Raw genomic sequence first — 17,866 nt, 5'->3', positions numbered from 1 at the left:
GAACTGTTTTATGTTCAGACAAGAAAAATGCAGAAAGCCTAATCTATCCAGACTTCCATATAGCATTTAATATGGTGTCACATGAGAAGTGTATGAGTTTAGATGAAGATAAGTACAAGAACTGTAGGACAAGCCTAAAAAAGAAGGCACTAGGTTATGTCTAAAGGAAAATTGTTGAACCTGAAGGAGGTTGTAAATGGAGTTCCTCTAGGATTGGCCTTGGCTCTTACTTGCAGTAAGAACTGGGTTGCAGTAATAGAATAGGATGAAATTTAGCACAGTTACAAAGTTTGATATCATGGTTCCTGCCATTACTACTCCTTTCTCCTGCAGCCACAGAGAAAAGTCTATGTCCATCCTTTTTATATCGTCTCCTTCAGGTATTTGTAAATAGCTATGCAATCCTCCTCAGTCATCTCTTCTTATAGAGAATCATAGAGAAGTAAGGCTGGAAGGGACTTCCAGGGGTCATTTAGTCCAACTCCCTGCCTGAAGCAGGATTATTCCTATCCAAACCATCCCATAGAAACTATAATCTAAACTTTACAGTCAACCCTGACACAACACAGACCTAACACCCTAACCTGTCACAAGTAAAACAGGGGAACCACAGCAGTCAATATCCTGCATCTATGAAATCTTGTCAACAAGAGATCCTGGGTAGAGGAAGGCAAAAACCAAGTTCTTTCAGTCTTTCCTCTTAAGTCTTGCTTTGTAGTCCTCTAATAATTTTTGTCCCTCTCCACTGGACTAAATTCTGATCTGTCTGCATCTGTTTTGAAATATGGGGCCCAAAACTGCACCCAGTATTCCAGGTAAGGCCTCACCAACACCAGCTGAAATGAATCAAGTGAGAGTAATTCTACTTGGCCACTCCAGTTCAATACAGATGCATCTGATCCTGTTCTTAAGGTCACCAGAAGTTCCCAGTATAACATGGAAGTAGAATTTGGCACTGTATTTGAATGACACTATGAATAATTGGCTATAATAAGTAACAATTATTCTTGAAGTGCAGGAACCAGATAGTGAAGACTGTGTTCTAGAGGATTTGGTAGCAGCCATGGAGAATATATTTGACCCCCCAAGGCTGTTTCACAGCCACTGTTTCAGCCTTAGTTGCCTATGGGTCCTGCCCACTCCTTCACCTACATGACTGTGTTGGACGGCAATGGCTGGTGTAGCCTCCTCGCTTCCCCATTGCTTTCATGCCCAGCAACCTTCAGGGATAGATTCAGGTGCCACCAGACTAGCCTATAGCAAAGGTACAGGAGCAAGATTCACAAGGGGACTTGGGTTTGAGGATGCCAAGTGGTTCCACACCTTTCATATTAAGCACCCAGTTTCCAGAGAAGAATTCACACTTTTAAATGGGAAATTCAAGTGTCAAGACCTGGAATTCACCAGTGCTCAGCACAGTGAGCAGAGGTTTGCTGAAACCAGACAATAAGAAGTGCAAAAGAGAGAAAATGTGTCTGAAATCCCTCCTGAAACACTGTCTCTTTTCATTGATTTGAAAAATCATTTATATAAAAGCTTCGGTATAAATACTTATAATATGTCAAATATCTGTATAACAAGACAGATACTTATTCAATGTCTTGTTGATTTAGTACACCCACAAAAGTAATAATATCTTGGAAAATGTGATTTACAGTTATTTATTAAAGAATAGGCTCATAATACTATACCTTGGATATCTGATTACTATGCAGTTTGCAATAAAATGTTACAATATATGTATTTGCAACAATAGATTATTCTGTTTTCTTAATATAGATGATATTTTTTGTGTGATTTTTCTCCCCCCCATTTCTCATTGTCTAAATGTATGTTATATGAATTATATTTTTGTTTATCTTGTGTATTAAATCATTGCGTGGGCTCAGCTCAGTGCTTCCTACAAATAAGGTAAATCACACACCCAAGTGCAGTACCTTTCAAAATTGTTGCTTGGGTTTGGGGAAAGTGTCATTTAGGTTCAACTCTGCTTATGAGCCTGAGAGTCACAGAAATCCCCAACTACTGCTAAACTGTAGGGGTTTCATTATATAGCAGAAACAGGGCATCTCTGCAAACTTAATACTTGGTAGATATTGGCATCATGATTGTTCTGTGTAGGTCGGTTTGCAGAGGGAGCTTGGGTGTTTAATTAGGGAAGTAAAACGGGCTTGACAAATGAGTGGGTATGTCTACATGTGCAATTAGGGTGGAGCAATAAACTTTGGCACAGTTCTCTCTGAAGTGCGATGTTTGCATATGCCTTTGGACCATGGCACTGGCAGAGGGCCCCATGGGTCAGCTTGCCAGCCCAGGGCTTCTCTTACCCAGTAAACTGTACGTATGGTGGATAGGTTGACTGAGGCATGAGAATGCTACAGTGTGGGGCTAACTGGCAGGCAGCCCCCGCACTGTAACACCCTTGTGCCTTGGCCAACCCCGTCAGCATCTACACGTATATTGTGATGGAGTAAATAACTCTGCCGTAGGATAGTACATGTGTCTGGCAGTAGCATCCTATGGCAGAGTTAATTAGTTTACTTTGTCCTAATAGCACCACACATGTAGACGGTGACATTTTATGGTGGAGCTAATTAGTCATCACCACATTAAACATCTTGTGTAGATGTTCCCAATGTGCACTAATGCAATATCTGTAACCATGAAGTCCTGAAGCAGGACTCGCAAGTGTTTTCTGTCCCTTTTTTCAGCTCAGGAGTCAGAATAGTGGCATGCAGGTCTGCTGTGTACAATGTCTATGGCTTGCAGGTGGATTCCAGTTCTACCAATTTCTGCTAAGTTCCTCAACAGAAAGGCCATTTACTTTTGTTTTATGCAGGGATGAGGAAACCTTAATTTTCACTATGAGATCTTATTTCAATGGCAGATAGATTTGTGCATGAATTTGGTCTTTAAATGACTCTTAGAAGTTTCTGAATTCAAGTATGTGCTGCCTTTTTTTCCCTTTTCAGATTTACTGCAAAAATAACTTAAGTATAAAATAAAAATATTTGTCAGCTTACACAAAAATAGCCCTGGAATCAAAAGGCATGTTACAACGGGGCATTTTCATTGGATGGACCTTCAAGTACTGGGAAGTTTTTGTTGAAGACAGTAAGAGAAAACACAGCAGTCAGGTTGAAGTCATGATTCCATTGATATTAGAGCTAGTTGGTATTCAGTTGGGGTCATGATTTCTCCTTCAGGAATATGCAACATAAAAGAAGTTTTATTTGCCAGGAAAAAAAATAATGTATTGCATTTCTGATAGAATTAATTGCGTCTTTGACTGCCTCATGAATTTGCATAATTCATAAAATTTAAAACTACTCCTTTCATCCTGCCTAATATGTACATCTAGAGTAAAACATGTTTCAATTTAATTTTTTCACAGTATATCCAAGTTTGATGAACGATGTTGTTTTCTTTATGTCCATGACAACTCTGATGACTTTCAGATCTACTTTTCAACAGAGAGCCAGTGTAGTAGGTGAGTTCAATTTGACATTAGTAAAACTTAGGAGGTGTATGACTAGGTTATGTTGGTTCACAGGAATCATGGGAAAGTAAGGTTGTAAGGGACCTCATGAGGTCATCTAGTCCAGCCCCCTGCTCAAGGCAGGATTGTCCTTTAACTAAACCATTCTAGCCAGGTGTCTATCCAATCTGCTCTAGAAAATTTCCACAGATGGTGATTCCATAATTTCTCTAGGTATCCTGTTCCAGTGCTTGATCAGCCTTATAGTCAAAATGTTCTTCCTGATATCCAACCTAAATTTACTTTACTGAAGCTTGAAGCCATTGCTCCTAGTCTTGTCCCATGTAGCCATAGAGGAAAGCCCATCTCTGTCTTCTCTATAATTGCCCTTCAGGTATTTGAAGGTTCAGTGGTGGACAAATTGTCAAATTTTTGGATAAGTAGTAAAAATGAATTTGTTCACCTGTTTCCTTGACTTTTTTCTGATTAAGAAACTGGGCCAAATTTGGAGAAATTCAAGGTGATCTGAGAGACTTTCTTTACTCAGCCTGTCTTATACTTACTTTTCCAATATTAGGTGGAAAATTATTGGACATAACGTACAAGCCATGGTGTTTGAAATAAAGTATAAATTAAAAGAGCCCATACTACTTTGGAAGTGGGGTGGGGAATGTTGTATATTTCTACATACTATTTATAATGCATATGTATGATATGCAGAAAATTTATTTAACTATGTTTGACTAGTGATTTTGGCTCTTCAGCTTAAGATGCACTAAATCAGTCTGAGTTTTATGGGTGCTTAGCACTTTCTGAAGATCAGGCTCACAAGGCACTGCAAGGTATGTCAGGTTGAACAACCTAAAATTGAGACACTGAATATTCCCAGTCACTTTAAATACCTTGGTTGCCACATTTCTGTAATTGGTTTAGTTGAGACAGTGTCATGCTGTGAATTTATCCACCGAGATCTTTTTATTCAGAACTACTGAAAAAGTTGTTTCTAATTTATGATTAAAATTGTAAGTATAATCTTGGTTGTATTGCAGCTAGAAATACTTCACAGCTAGTTTTTGGAATGTGCATTTTGAACATCTTCAAGAAAACCATCTTATGAATCTGAAGAGAAAAAGTAAATAATGGAAACATAATTCAGAGTATACTAGCTAATACATTGTTTTGCATATGATTCATGGAGGCTGGTTGCTCTCCTTCAGAGAGGTTTTTCTCTTTGCTGACAATGTGATATTTCTTACTTTCAGGTTCTGTGCCTTGGTTAAAGAAATGTTGACAGATGCTGTGGGCAACAATTTGGAATTAGAAGGAGAAACTGATGGAGACACTTTGGAGGTAAGTCTAGGTCAGGGATTGGCAAGCTACGTTTCATGGGATGGATCCAGCCCATGTTGCTGTTAGATCCAGTCTGTGGAACAGGGACTTGGGCAGCAGTCAACAGTGGGAGTTTCCCTGCGACATGCTGTAATGTGACATACTGACTGGGAACTTCACCCATGGTGGTGAGGAGAGGCGATGGTGGTGGGTGGGTCCTACTGCTGATTTAGCCTTTAACCTGAGCTGGGTCATTCTGGTCCACCACTGGACAACGTTGTCCAACCCTGGTCTAGGTCAAAGGTTTATGATTCAAGAATCCTAACACCTTCTCCACCCCCCACCCCCTTTTCCATTTGTTTGAAAAATAAGGCTAAAGAACATCAACGTTCACCAAAATGTACAAATACCTACAACACTCCTCTTTCCTCTTCTCTTCCCCATTAGGGGAATTAGAACTCCATAATAAATCCAGTTTCTGGGTTTCTTTTTTTCTTTCCAATTTATTCTCTTGTGGTTCACCCAAGTCCAAACTCTTGCTGTACTTGCTCATCCCATCAAAGTCCTGGCTGAGATACCCAGTACCTAAGATTATTAAGTTCTGTTTATGATAATGATAAGGGACCTCCTGCAGTAGTTGAGGCTTCAAGTAGGAACTGTAGAAAGGAAAGCCCTTCACTGCAATGCTGTTGTTGTTTGAGATGATACACTAATGGAAAGACATGTTTTCACAGGATTTTGTAGGTGTTGCAGAGAATTCCTTCATTTTGTCAGTCTAAAGTTCATCAGGTGTGGGAGTAGTGGTTATATCCATGCTGGTTGAGGGAATGTGTGAGAAGCAATATCTGGTAATAACTTTTATTGGACCAACTATAAAGTTGGGAGAACTTTTAGACCATCTTTTGGCCATACAGTGCCCTTCCTTGGATCTGGGAAAGAGGCAGACAGCCTTCTTGATGGGCCTAAGTAACAGAGAGAGAGTAAGAAGTCTTCCCTGGAAGCCACGCATGTCATTGTTGATGTCAGGAAAAAGTAGGCACTAAAGAGAACCTAACCAAATTGTAGGCCAGATCTTTGGAGGTGTTAAGTCAGAATTTCTAAAATGCTGTCTGACTAAATGGCTGCAGTAAAAAGGATTGTGGTAGTAGGTTTGTAGTATTGTTGTAGCTGCCCAGGAAATGTCAAGAGGCAAGGCTTTTTTATGATGTCTTTTATTTGACTACCTATACAATTGGGAGGCTGTTGGACAAACTTTTGAGCATCAGGTGCCCTTTCTCAGATCTGAAAGGAAAGCAGATGTGGGCTAAGCTAAATATCAAAGAAAATACTTCATGCTAATCAAAACAGCCTGCTTGGAGAGATGGAGGAGGGCTATGAACTCAGAATGCCATTCTGAGACAAAGAAGAACAGTAGAATAGGCAATCTAGTTAGTGGCAGGGCAAGACTATTCAAGAAGGGAGTAAGATTGACAGTATTTGTAAAGTTGTGAAGAGCCATAAAGTCAGGAGCTATATTAAGACCAATTTTTTGTGGTAACTTTTGCAAATAATCTAGAAAATATCACTGTGTTAACAAGGATGTTTAGAATGGGGATTTTTCAAATCAGTTGGGTGTGGGCATACAAAAAATAGAACTCTTGGTTCCAATTGGGTGTGGGGACACGCACATATATGGAGCCCGTTCAAAAGAGGAATGTTTTAAATGGGCAGCAGCTGTTATGCGTAAAAGAACTGTGAAGGAATCAAATGTATGCAGCAAAACCCCTCCGACATTAACCCTGCTTCATCTAGGTAAAACTCTGTCTCCTGTTACTAGCCCATCACAAAGGTACTGCCCTTTGTTTTGTCACCCAAAATCTCTGACCTGCTTTGGGTTAAAGTTGCTACATTTGAATCATTCTCAGCTTGTTCACACACAAAAATTAGAATGTAATGGCTGTTGCCCTTTTGAAACTCCCCCTTTTAAATCACTCCAAATGTATGGGTGTCTACACCAACTTTTTAAGACTCCTGGACATTGATATTGAGGAAGTTCCTGTCCCTTGAAGAACTGTTACTGCATCAAAAAGAAGTCCTCCAGACCCTGGGTTCAGACTGTGATTTGAATTAGTTAGTTTAAGGGCATGGACACACATAATACTTAGAATAGTTGAACTGAGATTTAAACTGACATAGACAGACATATAAACTTGTTAAACTGGTTTGAATTAATTTGGAATGTACCTGAAAAATCAGCTGCTATTTTGAACTGGGTCACAGTGAATGAGTGTTATGTGTGGACACCACGCAGTCTGTGATATGGATCTGGTTGGTCCTTCAGGCATCCCACAATGCATTGCTCCCCCCTCTCTCTCTCCCACCGGCACAGACACTGCTGCAACTGGCCTCTCTGGTAGGTAGCCAGAATTCTACTGCCCCTCTTTTTTTTCTTTTGTTGGAACTTTTTATGAATGAACTCTCTTTCATTGCTTGTTCAATAAAAGCTACCTTTCTAACAGCCAGCTGTGTCCTCACTCCCTATTGACCACAGCCCATCATCATGCCCCCCAGCTTCTGAGAACCAAAAAGTGGGTGTCCAAGCACTCCTTCCCCCATCCAGTCAGGTGATCATACTTTTGTCATTTCTAAGCTACAGAAGTTTATTAAACTCATGTTTAGGAAACAAGGGAAAACAGAAAAGTGATGGAATGTCTCCCAGCTACCCGTTACCCACCTCATGGGACTTTTAAAACATGGGTGCAAGCACAATCCTCCACTCAGCCACTTGAGGCACGTGATGTTGGGTGCTCTATCGCAATCCCTGGTGTCAGAGCCACAGCATTTCACACAATTGTGAACCGGTTCTGAATTGGTGATACTATGGTGTGATACAGTTGTTAATGTCTATCCATACCTTTGGAGTTCAGCTGTGGGTCTTCTCATTTGCTCATAACTATAGTTAAATTGCACACCAAGAATGCTCATTATGCACAGACTTGCTATAGTTGCCTGTGTACAGAACAGTTGTGACATAGTGTCCACCCAAAATAAAGAGAGGAGACCTGCTTAAATCCATCAAATACATTCAGTCAAGGTTCCCTCTAAGTTGCATGTGTGTGTGGCTGCGCACAATAAAAAATCTTGCCATGCGGTAACTTTTTAAGGCCATGCACCCACCTGGAGAGGAGTGTGGCTGCGGCTTCCTGTAAACTTTGGGCATGGAGAGCCGCGGAGGCACTGGGACCAACTTGGGACACTTACCGGCAGTAAGTTATCGTTCAGCTGCATGGAGGCCGCTCCTCTCCTCACCATGCCGGCACCCCCATGGGGAGGGAAAATGGTGCGGGGAAGGCAGCGGCTCCTCCCCAAAGCAGGGTGGAGGCAGGGATGAGGTCTGAGGCTGGGGCAGAGTTGGGTGTTGCTCAGGTTCTGCTGGCTTTGGGGAATTGCTCCACTCTCCAGCCCCTTTGGGCAAGCTTTGCCCCGAGCCCTGACGCCATGTACCTCCCTGGCCCGGGGTGGCTGGAGTAATGGAGAACCTGCCTTGTGAGAGGAGATTGGTGGGTCATAGCCCCAGGCTTCAGAGCTTCTGCTGGTCACCTGGAGGAGCAAGAAAGAGCTTGCCCCTCTCAGCTTTAAGCCCTGGACATTGGCCACAGCCAGAGGTGGGAGATGGGCTGGGAGAGGAAGTGCTGGTGCCCCAGGAGGTATTGAGAGACCACCCAGGTGCAAGGACTGTGGGGGTTTTGCCTGCCTCTAGCATGGGGCATGGTCAGCTGTTTAGGTCTATTTGAACACATCGTGCCCAAGAAACGCCCTGGCACTGCCATGACAAAGGTCTTGGTGCTCCTGTTGTGTCCCGCTCCCGTCCTGTGGCCCACAGTGGGGTTTTGGGGCAGGGGCTGCCCCAGATCTACAGTGTGCAAAAGGGGCTGGAGTGGATGTTGTGGACCCCTTTGCACAGTTGTCTGCCAGCATGTGCAGGGGTCCTGCTTGGGATTTCCCAGCAGGTCCCTTCTAGTCTTATGCTCCTGCATGCAGGCATTCCCTTGGTGCGCGCCAAAAGGGGGAGCCGGGGCCAATTTGGGAATAGACTGAAGCAGTGCGCCCACTGACCAAAGCAGCATGCTTGTGGATTGCTAACCTTAGAGGGAACATTGCATTCAGTGTGTTTGAACCTTCTCCTAACTATAACTGAACTAGGTGACTTGAGAGCTTTCACATTTCTTAGACCACTTGCTAAGGAACAGACTCCTTCTCTAGATTAAGCAGAAGCAGTTTAGCAGTAGCAGAGCAGTCTGCTGTGCAGTTGCAGTCTTCATTATGTGCTGCATGTCATACGATAGCTGTGCAGTTTGAATGTGCTACTGTCAAAGAACTTGACAAGTCTTATGCATGACATTTCAGGTCAGCTGTGTGCATCATATAACTGTATAATGTTGTGGATGGTGAAGTGCTGAAACATGGAAAATGAAACTATTTAGACTGTGGTAATTCAAGTACAGATCCAGAGAGCAGGATATGTTGGGATATGAAAAACAACAAACAGTCTCCCTTAGCACATCCGTAATGCTTGTCCATTATTTCTGAGCTGAAGAAAGAGGGAATTTCAAGGGCATATTGAAACAACATGGGGAAGATGTATCTTAAGGTGGTATCCACTACAACAATGATGAGATTGGATATATTTAACATTGAAGAAAAATTGGTTCTTACGAGAGAAGTATTAATTATAGCAGCAGTTTTAAAAAAGATTTTTTTTTCAAAATGGTGAGTTCACATGAACATGCTGTGAATGGATTTTCCTAGTATGGCATAAACAGCTTTTTGGATTTCAGAAAGAAAAAAGGGAAGTCTGCACACTCCTGATGGTTCATCTTTGAAATTCTAATCTTTCTTGTTTTTTTTTTAAACCGCCTTTTATATAAATGCTTCTAAAATGCCCTAAAGCGGGGGTTGGCAACCTGTGGCCTACAAGTCATATCCAACTTGTGGAGCTATTGTATCAGGCCTGTGGGCCTGGAGCTTTGGTAGCATTCAGCAGTGGGAGAGTTTCCCTTGCCATGATGGGGAAAAGTGGCAGCAGCAACTAGGTCTAGCCTGGTCATTCCAGCCCACAGCCTGCCCTAAATCAATACCCAAGTCTTGAATGTACAGATGAAGGAAAAGCTCAGTGTTTAACTCACCTCTCATAATAAAGGTTCTTTCAGTGACTGATGGTAAACATTCAAGTTTACTTCCTTCATCAATAGACAATTTGTTTCAGTGATAGTTGCCACTGGAATCTCTGCAATGAGATCACGAGAGTGGACAAGATTTCCTGGAGGTATAAATTGGTCTAGCACCATAGAAGTCAATTAACTTGCATTGACTTTTATAATACCTGAGGTTCTAGCTGAGGATGCTCTGAGAGATGTATACAACCGCTTTGCTTTTGCATTTTATTTCTAAAGATCATCATATTTTCCTTTTTAGAGAAAGGAAAAATCCACATAATGAGATTTCAAAAAATGAATTAGCTACAGCTGAACTTAGATGAATTTTGAATACCTTTTAAAATAAGACTTGGTATTGTAATGAGAATATATGCTTTCCTATTAGTACTTCTGTTTCAGAGTGGCTGGTCATCTTCCACTTGTTTTTAATTAATCTAAATAGTCTTTGTGAATCCTTTATATATCAATCACCCTAAATTCTTTTGACTGAGTTATCTCATTGTATTACTGAAGTGTGGATGTAGTCTTGTATTTTTTATTCAGGCAAATGTGTCTGTATATCTCTTAGATGTCACATTTTATAAAGCAAGAAATAAATGATACATGTTATTGTAAAACTTTTTAAATAATCCTGAATTTACAAAGCCGATATACAACTTACACAGTCTGGGTGGTGACTTCTGTTTTCACTCTTTGCATGCCAGTATAAATATTTTTCTGCCTCCAGTATGAATATGACTATGATGAGAATGGTGACAAAGTGATACTAGGGAAAGGTACTTATGGAGTAGTTTATGCTGGAAGAGATCTCAGCAATCAGGTACGAATAGCCATCAAGGAAATACCCGAGAAAGACATCAGGTGAGTCTAATATGATAAATACATTTATATCACTTATAAAAATGCAGTTTGTCAATCTTTTTTCTTATTCTAAAATTTGGTTTGTATATAGTTGTAGTGGGATGCAATGCAAGATTGCACTGTGCTGCAGCTGAGGTCTGTAAAAAGATAGATTCATTTGTTGTATTATAGACACCTTTAATGTCTTCCTCTTTTGCCAGTAATTATTTTTTTAAATAAAGTACCAAGAAGATAGAGCAGGGTCATGGACAAACATACATTTTAAAAAGGAAGGAGGAGCACACATCAGCTTTTATGATCTAGCTCAGTGATTGTCAACCAGGATGTCACAGCAATCTGGGGTGCCTTGAGATCCTTTCAAGGGTGCCATAGATTTTAAATAGGAATCCATAGTTTTAAAAACATTCCGGGTGCATCCAGATGAGCACCGATGTTTGTTTCCCTGGGGACAAGTAGCAGCAGCACGCCTTGTGCCACTGTGCTTGTCCCCAGGTTACACCCTTGCCATGCATGCTCTGGCATGTGGCAGGTTACCCTGAGTGTGGTAGGGGAGGCTGGGACCAGCAACTGGGCTGGCCCCAGCAGCCTTATCTGGGATTCTGGGGGTCTCCAGGGGCTGCAACTGTGGCAGGAAGCCTGCCAACAGCTGGAGTGTGGCTCCGGCTGGCCGGGCTCTGGTTTTGGGTGACACGTGCTGCCCCGCTTTTTTCAGTGTGGCTTTTTTGACCCCCAGAGTCAAACCCCTCCCCCTGCACTGTGCTGCAAGTAGCATCATGGGAAATGCCTGCAGGTGTGGTGTGTGGTGTCACATTTGCAGCCATCTACGGTGTCACATAACGCTCATCTAGACGCAGCCTCTTATGCATTGTGGTCTTTCTGAGCTCTTTGCAACAGAAGAATTGCTCTACTATTTTTCTGTAGTCAAAAACAAGCAAAAATTAAGAGTTAGTTTTTTTTTAGGGTGCCTTGAGTCTAACAAAGGTGCCTTGAGAGCCACTGATCTAACTGTTATCTGCGCATGATCCTGGAGTGATACAAGTTAGCTAAATCACCCTATTTTGACCCTGAATGACACAAGGTGAAAGTGGGAGCAGTTTTGTTACAGTTTTATGGCTACAGAATCATGCAGACATAATAGTTGTATCGTAACAGCTTATATCACTATTCTTTGATACCAGTGAAGTTGCTATGTGAGTCTATATCCTAATTTGATAAAATCCTTTACAGGGATCAGAATTTTGTCATTTATTTTAATAGGAAGTGAAATATTGCTTCCTGAAATATCTTAGCTAGTCAGTATTTTATTTTGAATATAGTCATTGTATCCTAATTTCTGGGAAAGGGACTATATATGTATTTATGTAAGCCAAACAGAGCTGGAAGGTGTGGGAGAAAAAAAAACAACCTGTCCAAGACCACTGTCCTTGTGAGGAACTCTTGTACTCCACAGCTGTCTGTTCTGAGCAGAGCATGAGACATGCCACATTTTGGGCCTTAGTGACAAAGGCTACTTGCAGATGTTAAAAAAAACCAAACCAAAACCAACCCCAAAAAGCCCAACACTTTATTTTGAACTTGGTGCAGGAGTGCATCAAGCCCAGTGCGTGCCCAGAAGAGACAGCGTGTTAGTTGGACCCAGTTCACCCAATATCTGTATGGATTGGGCACTTTAGTGGGACTTTTTCTGGCACTTTTACCTAATCGGTGATTGCATCAGCTTTAGATTAAAGTGCCAAAAAGCTGCTCTGAACTGCCCCATCTATACAGACGTTGTAGAGCCAGGTCAAACTAATGGACTGCTTCTTCCAGTAAAGAGCATTTTTTTTCCTAAGAAGCAGCCAACGTATTAATTGAGGGCTAGAATGAGAAGACTATTATTTGTAACCCAGGTTTTAAAACTAGGTCTCCACCAAAATTAGGCTATTACATTTGCTCCTACCCTTGGTTAATCTCCAATTTATTTTTTCTTGATAGATACTCTCAGCCTCTGCATGAAGAGATAGCACTGCATAAATATTTAAAGCACCGAAACATTGTCCAGTATCTTGGATCTGTTTCTGAAGATGGATATATTAAGATCTTTATGGAGCAGGTACCAGGAGGTTTGTATCATTCTTGGCTATGGTGCCTCAGGGATTTAGAAAGCAGCTGCCAGTGAAAGTCAGTAGGAGTTGGGCAGTGAACTCTTTTAAGAGGGGTGGACAGCTCCACCCATAAGATTTCTACAGTGTAGTTGCCCTTACTGTTGAAGTTTAATTGCATGTGGCATTTTTCCATTTGTAAGCAGATTCTATGAATGTGAAGAATAGATTTGAAGTGTACAGTTATCCTAAGAAGTCCTGTTCCAATATTTACGCACACAGAATAAGAACCTTATTAAGATTACAAAGTTAAGTAATTTGTCATTTAAAAAAGTAAATTAAAAATTAAGATGACAGAATTAAGGTTATGTTACCCCTTTAGCTTGCACGTACAGAAGCAGCCAAGGCAACAATAAAAAGTACATGTGGTTTTATACTAATGCTAGAAGTCTGAAATCAAAGGTGGGGGAACTTGGATGCACAGCAGTAAATAATGCTAAGACATCATAGGCATCTTTGATACATGGTGGAGTGAGAAACATCATTGGGATGCTGTAATACTTGGATATGAATTATACAGGAATGATAGACTAGGTCAGGGGTTTTCAACCTTTTCAACCTTTTCGAAGGTTGCATCCATTGTACTCCCTGGCAGCTGGATGCAGAGCAGTGTACCCCCTGCTTCTGAGTGGGGTGGGGGGAGGGTGATGCGTGGCACGCGGCTGGATGCCCAGTGGGAGCGGGGGGTGGGGAGTGAGCGGCTGGATGTGGAGCGGCAGCAGCTGCCGTGTGCAAGCTTCCCTTGCCCCCTCTCGTACGCTCAGGCAGGCAGTGCCTGCACAGCAGCACAGGATGCTGCATGGTGCTCCGTCTCCACCTGCCCACTCGTACTCCCCAGGGCCTTCTCAAGTACCCCTGGTTGGCAACCCCTGGAATACGTCACACTGGTGGGAGAGTGGCACTCTACATCAAAGACAATCAAATCAAATAGGGTAGATTTTTCAGCCAATAAGGGAGATACTCTCAGCCTCTGCATGAAGGGATAGCACTTCTGTGGATCACTGCGGATAGAAATTCTGGATTTTAATAGGAAAAAAGTACACCTGGTAATATTTTATCTATGCCCAAACCAGGACAGCAGTAATGAGTTAGAAATGATAAGGGAGATGAGAGAAGCTGCAACAGCAGAAAACGGAGTAATAATGAGTGACTTAAACTGTCCACAAGTAGTCAGTCTTCAGGATGGAAAGAAATAAACAGTGGGGTCCCCCAGGGATCTTTGGGGCCAGTGCTGTTTAACATATTCATAAATGATCTGGGAAAGGGGATGGGTAACAAGGTGGCCAGATTTGAGGATGACACAAAGTTTGTTCAAAGTGGTAGAGACCAAGGCGGACTGTGAGGAATTACAGAAGGATCTGGCACTATTGAGTGAACAGTCAACTAAATGACGTGAAATTCAGTATAGGTAAGAGTAAAGTGATGCACATGGGTGAAAATAACTCGAACTATACCTAAACTTGGATGGGCTCTGCATTAGCTGTTATCACACAAAGAAGAGATCTGAGAGTCATTGTGGACAGTTCACAGCTGCTCAGCAGTTGTCAAAAAGACAAACAAAATGTCTGAGATTATTGAGAAGGGAATTGTAAACAAAACTGAAAATAACATTGTGCCCCTTTACAAATCCAGGTGCATCCCACACCTTGAATATTGTGCCCAGTTCTGATCCCCATACCTCAAAAAGGGGATAGAAGGACTAGGTAAGATGCAAAGAAAGGCAACAGGATGATTAATAATATGGATGGGCTTCCATATGAGGAGAGACTAAAGAGGCTCCACCTTTTCAGCTTTGAAGAAATGCTTGAGGGAGGATATTGTAAGGGTTTACAAAATACTAAATGGCAAAGAGAAAGCTTAATTTCTCTTCCTGCAGTCTCCTCCCTGATTATACCAGCCACCTTCCAACTGTTCAGCAAATGAGAAGGATTTCCTAGAGCCTGCAGCTTCTTTAGCTAGGCAATCCTGATTGACCTCCAGAGCAGAGAACATCTTGGCCTTCAAAGACAAAGGACTGATTAAAAAAAAAAAAAAAAAGTGATCATCTAATTAAAGACTTAATAAGGTATACATACAAAAGAAACTAATTATGATGACGAGCAATTAATCATATTAACTATTCGTTATAGGCAAGTCATAGAATTACTTATAAGTAATTCTTGCATTTCCTAGCTTTTGAGTGATTTACTTCATTCCAGTATGTGAAGTCATACTGAGACCCCTATGGATCATCAGCCAGTTGGGAACTTCAGAGCCAGCACACATGTCTGATATTAGAAGTAACAGAGTAGGCTGTCATCATCTGTATGGGGGGTGCTCAACCCCCAGCTCACGGACAAGATCTGTCCCATGGAGCAGTGTCATCTGACCTGCGAGGCCTCCACACATCTGAAAATTTGGCACTGGAGAAGCAGTGGTAGCATTCTCCTGCTGCCAAAATCTTGGATCTGTGAGGAGCCCTGCATGTCAGATAACATGGCCATGAATGCAAGATTGCAAGGCCAGGCCAGTAAGGGCCTGGATCCAGGCATGCAGGGCTGGATCCAGCCAGTGCAGGACCTGGCCAGCACAGACTTCTATCCGGGTGTGCAGGCCTGGCCAACTCAGGGTCTGATCCAACTGGCATGGGGCCCTATCTCGATGTGCAGAGCTGAATCCAGCTGGCAAGGTGCCCAATGAAGCCATGAGACTTGGCCTGCAAAACAACCCCATTCCACACCTTTGGCTCATGGGGCCAAATATTGGGCACTGCTGGGGCTATATTAATGATTCTCAAACAGGGTGCTGCAGCAGTGTTAGCATTGTTAAGTGTGCAAACATGATTCGCAAGATAAACTCAGAGATTTATAATAGGAATCCATAGTGTTAAAACCATTCTAAGGTTTTAACATTCTAGGCTGTTGTGGTCTTTGAGTTCTTTGCAACAGGAAACTTGCTCTATTATTTTTCTATAGTCAAAAAACAAGTGAAAGCTAAGAGTTGGCTTTTTCTGAAGGGTGCCTTGAAGTTAAAAATATGGAGAACTACTGGTCTGGGTAGAGTCCTGCACTGTACGGGAATGGGACTTTGGATAAGTGGGTCCAACAGATATTTGCTGATGGGGGACAGAATGATGGGTTTTGTTTCAGACTTTGGAGAATCTACTGTAGTAGGCACAGACTCTTCTTCCAGTATATATCCTGTGGGACCTCATTGGTTCTATCCCTTCCAAACTCTTCCAGTCCCAGGCTTTGCCCTTCTGCATCCAGACTTCTAGCCCCAGTGCTATTCTTCTTGGCTACTGACTCCTTATCTCCATTCCCCCAGCTTTTTAATTTCAGTTCCTTTCTTCTTTCCCAAGCACTGTCAGCTGCTCCAGTTAGAGCAGAGGGAGATGGCCTCCCTGCTCTCAAGCACCTAGGAGACTTCAGCAGCCAAGAACTACTTTTGTAGGGAAGGTCCCGCACAACACAGCACCAGAGTATAACCAGTATAACTGACTCCTTGAATTTAGCAGCTAAAATATAAAGACATTTCTCCTGAGCTGCAACCTCTTTCAAATCCCTACTCAAAGTATGGGAATGCTATTGTTTTCCAAAGGAAAAGTCACCAGAATTTAACATGAACAAAACCATGTATTTTCCCCTACCTCATTATTAAATATGGTTAGTTTAGTTATATAAAGTTACAAATGACTAAAAATGGTGTCTTGTAATGAGAAGTATTGGGCAGCTTGTTACCACTCCACCTATAAACATTCCCAAAGAAGAAAAACAATCTATGTTAAAATGAATAGGCTAAGACTGTAACTTGTGGGTAAAAACTACTACAAAAATGTTGTTGTTCACAATAAGTAAAGAAAAAGTGAGGAAAATGAAAGTTAAGGTTACATTCTCAAGACTTGGATTCAAAATTAGAAAATGAGCATGCTTAAATATATGTTGGAAAGTTCAAGGTGATAATTTTATCTCCATTGGATTACGTTCTCTGGACTGCAGATGCCTTCTGACCCCAATTCGCCTAGCCGGCAACACTTTTATCATGTGTTAAATTCATCTCCTGATACTGTATGTTTTCCAAGCATGGTTCCTCACACACATAGTGGAGTGCATTCTGTATAGCTGTTAGTGACAGGGTATTGCTAAACTAGCACAGACATTTCTCCACCACTCACACACCTTAAAAGGGAAACCAAGATTTCAGCTCTGTCTGAACACTTCTAACTCTTCTGTTTTCATGCTTTGAAAATTCCTTCTGCTAAGTTTGCCAAAACTTAAGACAGTCTGTTGTAAATTCTGCACCTTTTCTGTAAGCAGAAAATGTAGCATTAGTTGCATTTTTCATGGACAAGAAATCTCGTCTATTTTAAAAAGGTGAAATCTGTTTCACTGAACTATCTCCACTGAGTAGGAGGAATCTCAGTGAGTGTCTGCAAATACACTCAGTCAAAGCCAGATTTCTTTCTGAACTATTCCTTCCCCTATCTCCAGCAATCCTCAATGGTGTCAGTTCCATGTTACCAAATCAGAGGGGAGAATGTTTAGGCTGTGTTACTGTCATATGACATCGCCCTCTCTCAACTGACAAATAATTTGCTATATTTAATGTGACCTATCATGACATTCACCCAGTATATTTGCTGCTCTTTAATTAAGGGCCAGATTGGTGGCTGACCCTAATATACAGCCTCCAAGGACCAAAAGCAAGTGTCACCCATCAACCCTGACAAGACATTTTCTTCATTTCATAGCATAAGGTGTGCACTCGGTTCTTCTTCTCTCTCCCCAGGTGGTGAAGAAGTGTCGGGGGAGGGGAGGGGAGAAGAGAGGAGGGGTATTGGTGAAGTCTTGGTATTGCTGAGCTGATGAAAAAAAAAATAACCA

At 41.8% G+C, this 17,866-nt stretch overlaps 1 protein-coding gene across 3 annotated transcripts in view; it reads left to right on the top strand.

Moving 5' to 3' along the window:
• MAP3K15 (mitogen-activated protein kinase kinase kinase 15) overlaps positions 1-17,866 on the top strand; it is a 180,963-nt gene that overhangs the window by 85,810 nt on the left and 77,287 nt on the right. For all 3 annotated transcript variants that reach the window (XM_019524659.1, XM_019524660.1, XM_019524661.1), the window contains 4 exons: positions 3,395-3,490; positions 4,741-4,828; positions 10,730-10,863; positions 12,838-12,965. In XM_019524659.1, coding sequence (XP_019380204.1) covers positions 3,395-3,490; positions 4,741-4,828; positions 10,730-10,863; positions 12,838-12,965 — 446 coding nt within the window. The remainder of the gene's footprint in view (positions 1-3,394; positions 3,491-4,740; positions 4,829-10,729; positions 10,864-12,837; positions 12,966-17,866) is intronic.

The sequence above is a fragment of the Gavialis gangeticus genome, unplaced genomic scaffold (assembly GCF_001723915.1).
Source record: "Gavialis gangeticus isolate Ggan-Ray unplaced genomic scaffold, GavGan_comp1, whole genome shotgun sequence".
Lineage (NCBI taxonomy): Eukaryota > Metazoa > Chordata > Crocodylia > Gavialidae > Gavialis > Gavialis gangeticus.
This window is presented reverse-complemented; position numbering and strand designations above follow the sequence as displayed.